Source organism: Pteropus vampyrus, unplaced genomic scaffold (genome assembly GCF_000151845.1).
Source record: "Pteropus vampyrus isolate Shadow unplaced genomic scaffold, Pvam_2.0 Scaffold15, whole genome shotgun sequence".
Lineage (NCBI taxonomy): Eukaryota > Metazoa > Chordata > Mammalia > Chiroptera > Pteropodidae > Pteropus > Pteropus vampyrus.
The window spans coordinates 7,774,322-7,785,427 of record NW_011888796.1 but is presented as its reverse complement, the minus strand read 5'-3'; the positions used below and the strand labels follow the sequence as shown (position 1 = coordinate 7,785,427).

General features: G+C 36.0%; 2 protein-coding genes across 5 annotated transcripts in view; one reads left to right on the top strand and one right to left on the bottom strand.

Moving 5' to 3' along the window:
• Positions 1-4,449, top strand: part of JKAMP (JNK1/MAPK8 associated membrane protein) — a 15,442-nt gene extending 10,993 nt beyond the window's left edge. For 2 of the 4 annotated variants that reach the window (XM_011384832.2, XM_023527193.1), the window contains one exon: positions 2,430-4,449. In XM_011384832.2, the coding sequence (XP_011383134.1) occupies positions 2,430-2,648 (219 nt within the window). In that variant the 3' untranslated portion in view covers positions 2,649-4,449. Of the gene's footprint in view, positions 1-165; positions 243-2,429 lie in introns of all 4 variants that reach the window. The other 2 variants (XM_023527189.1, XM_011384840.2) reach the window with 2 other exon arrangements.
• The window catches only part of CCDC175 (coiled-coil domain containing 175), a 57,002-nt gene continuing 49,204 nt past the window's right edge, over positions 3,309-11,106 (bottom strand). Inside the window, exons 19-21 of the mRNA XM_011386288.1 lie at positions 10,980-11,090; positions 5,243-5,433; positions 3,309-3,314 (exon numbers count right to left, since the gene is read on the bottom strand). Coding sequence (XP_011384590.1) covers positions 3,309-3,314; positions 5,243-5,433; positions 10,980-11,090 — 308 coding nt within the window. The remainder of the gene's footprint in view (positions 3,315-5,242; positions 5,434-10,979; positions 11,091-11,106) is intronic.

Genomic DNA, 11,106 nt, shown 5'->3' with positions numbered 1-11,106 from the left:
AAAGCTTGCCGACCCCTGCGTTTAGAGCATTAGGGCTTGATTCTCTCACAGGACTGGTGGAGAATGTTTTCGACCTTGGGGAAAGTTATATTGTTTGATTCTTTTTGATGGTTCATTCAGAAAATGTATTTAATTTTTAACATTATACCAATGTTTGTTTTTCAGATTATGCCTTCCCATACATTATATTAGTATTATCTTTGGTTACTCTGGCTGTGTACATGTCAGCTTCTGAAATAGAGGTAGGAAATCTTTTTTTCTTTTGTTAAAAATTTTTTTTTATAGATTTGACAACTGACTAGGAAAATAGTTCATATGATACGACATTGTACAGCTGATCATTTTAGTAATCCTTGGCTAATTGATGTCACTCAACATTTGGTTATGTTTATAAAAGATTGTGTACTGGACCTTATTTGCTTGCAAAATTAGTGAAGTACTCAGGCTTAACTGTCTAGCATGTTGTAGAAAAAAATTATTTCCCATAATTTACCCACATAGAAAATATTGAATTATTGAAAGGTTGAAACAACACTTTTGAGGGAAGCAAAAAAATGGGTTATCATATATAGAACTAATGTTACACTTTATTTTACAATGGCAACACTGTCATCAATAATTACATCTTACATTCCAGACCCTTCTATATTTTGTCCCCAGTTTTATTTTCTTGCTTATGGATGTTTATTTTTGCCCTCTAATATCTGTAATATTTTGATGATTTGGAAATAACATTATTAGTAACATTAGTTCTGATACTGTTTGTTTTGAGATATCTATTGTGTTCCTCTATTTATTTATTTTTCAATTACAGTTGACAATATTTTATATTAGTTTTAGGTATACCGTATAGTGGTTAGACATTTATATAATTTATAAAGTTATCCCCCCAATAGGTCTAGTACCCACCTGGCACCATACATAGTTATTACAATATTATTGACTATATTCCCTATGCTGTTCTTTACGTCTTGTGTCTATTTCATAACTGCTAATTTGTACTTCTTAATCCCTTCCTGTTTTTCACCCAACCCTCAAACCCCTTCCCATATGGCAACCACCAGTTCGTTCTCTGTATCTATGAGTCTGTTTCTGTTTTGTTTGTTTGTTTATGTTGTTTTTGAGCTTCCACATATAAGCGAAATCATATGGTATTTTTAGTATTTCAGTGGAAGGCCACTGTTAGAAAGATCTCTTTATTTTGAGGCTAACCTTTAAGGAATAAAAGTGCCTTAATACTCTTCCATACTATACTTGCTAATCTAGTGCCTATGCACTGTCTTCAACTGCCCACTACAGTCGATGTACTTTCTCATGATTCTTAACATAAATAAAGCTCAACCCAGAGAAAGTAAGATAACTATTTTGGAGTGCTGGAGTGTTTGCTATTGGTACTCTATTTTTCTATTACATTAGTGAAAGAGTGAGAGGGAATGACTTTTAGGTAGAATAGTAGAGGAACTAGACAATATTTTTATGGTGATTATTCAGATGTTTTCATTTGTGTACTATCCCCATTCTCCTTTGTAATCTTTAATCAACATTGTAGTATGTTTAATTAAAGAAGATAAGCAGATTAGTTTGGGCATGTTTATCAACCCTAGGTAAAGATTTGAGGGGGAAAATGATTCGACCCTTGAATAAAATGAAGATTTTGAATTTTTATTACCCATAACTACTATAGATAGTAGTTACGTTAGATTGAAACTTGTTTCTCTGCCCTTGGGAATCTCTCCTATATAAAATGTTTATGAAATAGAGACCTGAATCAGGAACAGACAGTCTAGCTTTAGGTGAGTTGATGGGCCATTTAGTAAGAGAAAACTGGTAACCTATTGCAAATTACATTTTAGTGTGTTTATTAGCATATTCAGATATTTTATAATAATTTGGTCCTTGTAATTTCTGTGTAATTGTAAAGCTGTATTAAAATAAAGATTAAAAAGAAATCAGAGTAGTCACATATTATTTCTGCTCATTTCTAATTATCCAGGCAGCAGACTCCAGGAATGCTAGAGGTTAAAGAATTTGGGTGTATATACTTCCTGTTTCTCACCTATAGACTCAGTTGCAGTGATCAGGGCAAAAACGTGGAGTTTCCCTCCTAGTCATATCTTTCAGAAGAAACTGTAGTGTTTCCAGTCTTGGATGTTGGTGTAAACTAATTTAGAGACATGGGCACCTGACCTGGTGCTGCCTCTGAGTGCTTGTATGATGTGATGGTAGGAAGCCTCAGTTTCCTCATTTGTAAATGTAGTGGCTAGAGTGGGTGATGCCTTAGGTCCCTTTTAGCTCAAACATTCCATGATTCTGACAGTATGATTTTATATGAAAACAAATAACACATTTTAAATAAAATGTAATAAACTATCTAGCTGATTCAGCCAGATAATCTGTTTTTCTCTTTTCTCTTTTATAAAATTATGTAGAATTGCTATGATCTCCTGGTCAGGAAGAAAAGACTCATTGTCCTCTTCAGCCACTGGTTACTTCATGCGTATGGAATAATCTCCATTTCCAGAGTGGATAAACTAGAGCAAGATTTACCCCTCTTGGCTTTGGTACCCACACCAGCCCTTTTTTATTTGTTCACTGCGAAATTTACTGAACCTTCACGGATACTCTCAGAAGGAGCCAATGGACACTAAAATGCCACCAAAAAAAAAAAACCAAAAACCAAAAAACAAAAACCTAAACCTAAGAAGTATTCCTTTTTTTTTTTTTTTTGAAGTATTCTTAATAAAAAAGTAAAGAAATAAAAAATAGTTTTAGTACTTTTCTGTCACACATGGAAATAACATTGTCAGTATATGTTAATGTTTTTGTTGACTTCGTTTTTGTTTTTTGACCTAAGAGACTTGATGATTAGACTTGGAAAAGACAAAACACTATAATACTCTGTTGCATAGTATAATACACTATACACTTAGAGTACACTATTATATGACACTATTCGGTCTATTAGGAAGCACTTGCCTCTTGCAACAGTTTAGTTATTCTTTAGAGCAAAATCATGTTTCTGTGTACTTAGCAATGTGTTGTTTTACTTTTTGTTAAAATCTTTAACAAGTATAATCTGAAATCCTTGGCATTGGTATAGTTATGCATGCCTGTTATTTTTCAATTTGTTTTTCAAGTCAAATGAATTACTTACGGGGGTCTTTTAGCAAACATGGAAATAAAGTATGTTGTTTTTTGTTATCTATTTATTTTCACCAATACAGTATTTTAATCTATTACAAAAATAGAGCATAATTTATATAACAGATTTTCTCTTTACAGGTAGTTTGGTTTACGATATCTTCAGATTATTCCTGTAAAGAAAAACAATAGTTAAAAGCTTAACTTCAAAAAGTCTCAAATGTTCTGACATTTGTATTTTGCCATACTAGTTGTGGAAATTCAAAATAGTAAATAGTAAGATTAGTGTCTTTTTCTCAAATGAATAAATGCATGTACTCACATGTTCCCTTTCTCTTACATCTCATTCTTTAAGGATAGATACACACGCCACATTTTTTTGATTCTGGGACACATTTTTTTTCACATTCTGACATCTCTGAATTAGGCTGCATCTTATTATTGATGGCTTCTTAGATTTAACAAAATACAAATATACACAGCATATAAACAGTTTTCCTGTGGTTGGTTGTTGTTAAGTGTTGCTGCTTGTCAATTTTTATTCTCTGAAGACATCAAGAGACTTATGGTTGCAACCATGGAAGCAAAATAAGACTTAGCACTTAACCTGATAATCTGACCATGTTTATCCATTTATGTTGTTTAGAATTGCTTCTGCTATTGGTGGGGGTTGTGTGAGTTTATTAAATCTCAAACTTTAAGACTTCATTGACAGTTGCAAATTATGAAAGTGTACTCACTTTTTCTGTAGTTTTGTTTATGCCTTTTGAATTCACAGCAGTTGTATCCTTGAAGTTATTTTGTTGTTAGTTTTTCTTTGTTACTGTATTTTTTATAGTACCTCCAACCACTGGGAAATGGGCTTTTTTGATACGTTTATGTTTGTTCATTTCTGTAGGAATAAAAATAAAATGTAAAAGTTGTATATGTATTTCACACAGCTTTGAATGGTTATTAGTGTCTATTAAAGTTCTAAGTTGTCCAAAGAATCCTCAGCTGGAAAGGGAAGTCTAGGGGGTCATGTAACCGATTACCAGGACTTTTCTTGTCCCACTATATTTAGAGCCATTTTAACAGTTATCTTCTCTGATGTCCTATTTTAGCAGAAAAATGTTAATGCAAAAGAAGAAATCGTACAAATAATTATGATTACAAGTCCTTAAATGCAAAGAATTTCAAGAATACTTAATACATATCTGCATTTTTTGCTTTCTTAAGAACAAGACTAGAACAATTCATAGCAATTGTGATTGCTAATGTTACTAAATAATTTGTTAAAACGTGGTTATTAAAAATGTACAAAAACTACCCATGTTCTAGCTTAACTTTGTTTTGACATGGTCCTTGTGCATTATAACTCTCATTGCTCTAGTAATTAATTTTGCTAACTAGTGCTGGATAGGCAACTTAAAAGTCAAAATATCTTGATTAATTTGGGTCAATTGATAAATTTAAGTTACATTGTTATATATTTGTCTAAAACCATTGGTTTGTTCAACTTGACTTGACTGCACATTGGAGCTAGCTGGAAAGATTTCTAAAAACATTCCCAGACATGATGGTGTATGGGCCAAACAGAATAATATTTAAAACTTTCTCCAGGTGATTCTAATGTTTGAGAACCGTGGTCTAAACTCTCTTTCTAGTCAAGATCTTAATTTTTCCAAGAAATCTTTCAACAATTTCTGGGCAAATGATTTTTTAAATTATTATTTCTTACTGAAATTTTGGTTCTGCTTGAATTATAACTATATGTTTTTTTTCTTCCAGAATTAAATGAACAAAATACAGATAATTGTATCAAGTCTTTTTCCATCACAATAACAAAAATAACTGTAACAGTTATATGAATTATTTGATCTTTCAAAGTATCTCTTGGCCTAAAAAAGTCTCTGTAGAGCATTTATCCAGTTAAGACATTTGGTTAGTACACAAATCGTTTATCGGTAACCTAAGTTATAGTATATAAATTGGTATAGTATATAAATTATAGTATATGGTATATAATTTTTGGAATTTTAAAACAATTCTTTTTAATACTTCTTTAAACATTTGTGCTCGGTTACTATTTGGTTTCGGTATACACTAAGAACTCATTTACCTTTTGTGTCCAAGAAAGAATATTTAAGGCAAAAAGTAACGATCTGAGTTTTCGGGATGAAGTCTGGTATTTCACACTGTGACAAGCCAGTCCTCCACTCTTGTCTGTTGGTACCCTTGGCAGATCTCCACTCAGCCATCTATTGCAGTTCCTGGCCAGACCATGTCTGCTGCTCCTCTGGGCAGACATCCCTGTATTTCCAACACCCCAAAGACTTAGAGGTCCCTTTTTACCCTCTCATAGCCACTGGAATCCATTGGATTCTAATCATCTCACTTGTCTCTTTCTCCCATCATGTGCACTTTGAGGTTCAGGGACTGGATTTCATTCAACTTCTAACAGCAGCATTTGCTCTGGTTCCAGACTCGAAAGGTGCTCAACATGTTAATGAAACTAGTGCAGTGATCCTGAAGGAGGGGGCCAGGACCTGCATAGCTGCAATGCCATAGTGTGTCCAGAAGAGGACAGGAGAGGGCTGTCGAGCTGGAAGAGAGCGAGGGCTTCTTTAGAAAGTCCACCTGTGAGAGAAGCCATTCAACAGGGACATTCAAAAGCTAAGAGATTACAGGTGGCTCAGAGATGGCCAAGTGATTCAAGGGGCCAAGGCTGACCTTTAACACCTCAGGAGGGTGGTAGATTTTAGGGATCTGAGTGCCTAATACAGGTCTAATGCTTTATTACCGCTGTCAGTTACCTGTATTTTACAACCAGAGAAACTGAGGAGTGGAGGTTAAATAATAGGTAAGAAGCGAAGTTGAGATTTGAGCCCAGGTCCACTGTCCGCCAAAGCCCATATGGTGCCAGTGCTTCAGGAGCAGACATAAGTAGAGCTAGGGAAGCAGAAATCATCCTTCAGATCTCAGCTCCATTCCCAGTTCTTCAGAGACCTCTCCCGATTCCTTAACTAGGTCAAGTCTCCTTCTGAGGTTCTTAAGTTCTTATGCCCCACCTTCAGTATACTTATGACACTTGAAATTTTACATACATTACATAATACCTGATTCTCCCACCATACCAGGAGTGGGCAATTCTGCTACCATGGCAGAGCTGAGTGGTTTCTACGAACACCTTTTGTGGCTTGCAAAACCAAAAATATCTGGCCCTTTAAAGTTTGCCAACCTCTGTACCTGTGATTTCCATTTGAGCAGGGACTAGATCTGTTTTCATTCACTATTGTAATCCCAGAGCCTAATATAATACTTGGCACAAAATAGGCATTCAATAAATGCTTGTTGATTACAGTTTAGAGTTAAGAGTGAAACATGGGTGGAACCTAAAATCAGGAGGAATTTCAATTTATCAGTATGTTCAATTGAAAACATTCCGGTGGCTGAAAATGGTACTGATTTTTAATTGAAATTCTTCCAACCAATAATTTATTGACTGAAAATATATTTTCAGTAAGAATATGTATATATAACGTTAAGTGACACTCTTTTCATTTTAAATGAGGAAGGGGAACATTTTAATTTTTTCCAAATTATAGTAACAGAGTAACAGAGTAACAGAGCTCATTCATCATTATGTGGCCTAGAACAAAGAAGTCATCCCTTATTCTCTTATTTGGCTCAGTCTATATGATTCTTAGACATTGCCATACTGCCAACGAAGTTCACCCACTCCTTGAGTGACCAATGGAGAATATGATGTCAGTATCAACACTATAGTTCAGAGGTTGGCAAACCTATTCTCTAAAGGGTCAGAGATTAAACATTTTAGGCTTTGAGAGGCACACGATCTCCGTCACAGCTACTGTGCCACTGTAGCACAAAACCAGCCATATGTAATATATAAATGAATAAGCATGGCCATGTTTCAATAAAAACTTATTTATGGACATAGAAATTTGAATTCCATATAATTTTCTGGTGTCATGAAATATTATTCTTTTTATTTTTTTTTTCTCCAACCATTTAAAAATATAAAAACCATTCTTAGCTCTGGGCCTTATAAAAACAGGAGGGAGCAGGGTTGGCCTCCAGCCTGGAGTTTACTGACCCCTGCTGTAGATAATAGACTTGCTCAGGGATCTTCATACCATCCTTAACATCTGGGAAAATGGGGAGCAACTGAGAATATGGGGTAGAATTCAAAGCTAAATGCCTCTAAGTTTCAATTTCTCTATAGTTTTCATCAGTCTATAAACTTTCCTTAAGGTCTGCTGTTTGGTTATGTTAATGACAACTTGACCAGAAATTGTGGTCACAAGAGATGTACATAAATGGTCCCCAAACTCTTCTGATCTTTCATTTATGTCATGTGTCCCAATTTATTTATTCATTTTAAATTTATACACACATATATGGTCCCCAAACTCTTCTGACCCTTCACTTACATCAAGTACCCCAGTTTACTCATACATTTTAAATTTTATATACACACATAATATGTACAACATTAAGCATAGACAAAAATAGATATTTTAACAGATAACAAAATATTAAATATAAACAGGACTTTTAATATCTGCTTCCTGTGTGTAGAGTGATCGTCATGACCCACTTTGGAGATCCTTGATTGTTCTAGAATCTAGACTCTGTGATCTAGAGTCTACATCATAGCCAAATCTCAATGCACTGGCCTTCAACTATAGTCGGAAGAAGTAGGAGAGAGCTCCGACGTGGTCACGAGAGAGCACTACTCCCCATGTGCGGTATCAGCCAGGACTGGGCCTGGGGCTGGAGTTTTAGATCTAGCCACCTCGTTACTTAAAGGGGAAGAGGATATCTTGCTGTATTGTCCAGATGGGAAGATCTGAAAAGTAAATGTTCATTCATTCTCTAATTTTACTAGTATCTATTAAGTACCTATTAAAAGTGGGAGGCACTTTTGCTATACACTGGCAATAAGTGGTGTACAAACAAAATGGTCCAGGCCTTCATGGAGCTTATGATGTTGCAGGAGAGACAGACAAAACACAAGCAAACGGAAATAAAATAACAGCTAGTTGTAACAAATCTCATAAGGAAATAAATAGTATGTTAGGATAGAGAATAATTTAGATTGGAGGTTCTTGTAAGATGTCTCTGAGGAGTTGACATTGTCAGTCTAGATCTGAACCCGGTGCCCCTCGGAGGAAAGAGTATTCCAGGCTTATGGAGGTGATAGGGTTTATAATGCAGGAGGCACTGCTTAAAGCACAATTGTTACTAATGATAAATATTTCACCTGAATTGTTAGCTTTGGTTTCTAGAAAAAAATGAGTAGACTAGATAATCTGAAAACCTTCTTTGTATTGTAACACACCTAGACACGTAGGAGAGAGAACTAATTTTTTCTGCAATGCAGAAGTTGCAAGCAAGCAAGGGAAACCCTCAAGGCTCTCCAAAAGAGGGAGTAAACTCCTGAGCAGTGAGAGTGAGCACTGGCTTTGTCTGCAGCCTGGAGAGGGAGACTAGGGAGGGTGGGCTTCCTCCTAACTCGGAGGGGGATGCCAGAGAGAAGGCCTTGAGTTCCTTCCAGGCATGCAGCTGGGACAGACAACCCTTCATAAAGACCCTATTTACCCCTCTGGGAATGAAGGAAGGAGGGAAATGGAGCTGGAGAGCAGTATGTAAGAGAATTTCATTGTATCATGTTCTAGTTCTTGGGGGGAAAATATCGTAAGTAAATATAGAAAAATGTTAATATTTCACAATGCTTGATGCTGGATATAGAGATATACAGGGGTGTGTGCGTGCGTGTGTGTGTGTGTGTGTGTGTGTGTGTGTGTGTGTTTATACATTTTACACATGCAACATTTCCAAATATTAACTGGAACTTGTTCAAGTTATGTGGAACAAGTGCAGTTTAATTAAGAGTCAAATATTTACTTATACTGATTGCCTATCAAATGAACTCAAATTTTAATTAAATGACTGTACTGTTTAGATGGAATAAAATGAATGGCACATACTATATTGTCCTATTATTTAATTTTGAGGGGTTTATTTTCATTCAAAGCAACTGTTACTCTATTCTGAATATGATACTTTAAATTGAAAATAGACGTAAAAATTGAAAGTCCTGCTGAGAGACTGAATATTCAAACTGACAGTGGCCAGACCCTATATAATAGAACTCTGACCTCTGCAGCTGGCCCAGAGCAGTCCTAACTTGGTCAATGGCTGACATCTTCCTTACTTTTTGACCCTTCTAACTCAGGACCAATCAGAGAAAGCCAAATACTCTCACTAATGGATCACATAGAATGTCTTGCTTCTAGTTAGCCTGATGCCAGCTTCCCCAGGCCGACAACCTCCGATCAATGTGCACCTGAAGGCTTCTCTTCTTTTTCACAATAAACCTTTTCCACTACCCTGCCCGCCTGTGAATCTCTGCCAAATGCAAGTAATGGTAACCCTGTCTCCCTTGCTATACCAAGCTTTATGACTCTGCTTGTTCCCATTTAGGTGGTCGTCCTTTATCTCTACACTGCAATTCTACGCTTTCCATAGGTTGTTAGTCAATGAGACAGTCCTCAAAATACATGAAAAGGGGATTATGATATTAGTTATTCAGTGGGCTTAGCTTTTCAAAATAGTTTATTTAAATTTGCTCCAATGCAAAGATTCCGTCAGGTTTCAGACAATAAATGGAAGATTCGCTCATATGAAAATAATGCAATTAACATTTAGAGATGACTTTGCTCTTAAAATACTGCTTCATCTACAGTTGCAAGGATGGCCTGGCCTAGCAAAGAAAATGCGAAGTGAAGCAAGGCCCACTGGGACCTATTATGCATTATACATAATAAATATCACCTGGCACCAGAGGGACCACCGAAATAGCTTTTTGGCTGATAAGAAGGCTTACGCACAAAATTCTTCATTGGCTGCAAAAAATATTATTTCTCCTGTCAGCAATATCCTCAGAACATTGTTTTAACCAATTAATTCTATCACTTTATCACATTTTACTTTTATTTTTATCTCATTTTGCTTTCTAAAGCTCACCTTTATAATTACTGATGTAATGATATGCTCTTTAAAAGTAAACCTTAATAACTTTTAACAAGCTCATACGCTTGCTCAACAATATTGTTTTCATTTCACCACTCCATCTCTCCCCTGCATACTCTTCTCCTGCCTTCTCCCCAGGCTTCTCTATCTCCACCATCCCACCTCATCAAGGGATTCCACCTTGGGACCCCTGGGCAATACCTGTGCAAGGGCTCGCCTCCATTTCTCACTGCAGCATTAATTTGAACAGAGCTCTGCGGCCCTAACATGACAGAGTAGGGATTAAGGCTGAAGTTGATATTCCCTTGGAGAGACCAGGCTGCTTGCTCACAAGGCAACCCTGTTATATAGGCTGTATGAACATCTCAGAAGCCTCAGAAGCATCATTAGATTTTCAGAGAAGGTAATAGTTGTTTGTTTTTAATGCTAAACTCACCTTTGGAAGAAAAGATAAAATGATGCTCAATATCTTCTGTTTTAAGAAGACAGGAAAGTACGTAAAGCAGTTTTCAAAGACTTCTTTGAGAAATGTTTAAAATAAGAGTTTTTTAAAAATTAGAAAAATAAGTTAAGATTTAGTTACTTAGAAAACTCAAGTAGGAGGGAGACTGATCCATCCAATGAGAATCAGTGTTCAGCTGAATGTCTGTGACATGATTTAGGGATGAATTACAGGGATAACTAAATTATTTAGTAGGCACTCTTTTTTTCGGGGAGGAGGGCTCTTTTGATGTCACCAGCCACAGTAAAAGAGCAGGAAGTTCTTTGTTACCCAAAGCTCTTGAGATGCTACTTACGAGGATGGCCCACAGCTAATCCGTGTTCCGTAAGAAGACGCAGCTCTGCAAGATTCCCTTGTAGCCAGTTGCTGATATGCTCAATTTTTTCATCTCTTTCACTTAGCTTGTCTGTTAGATTTTTTAT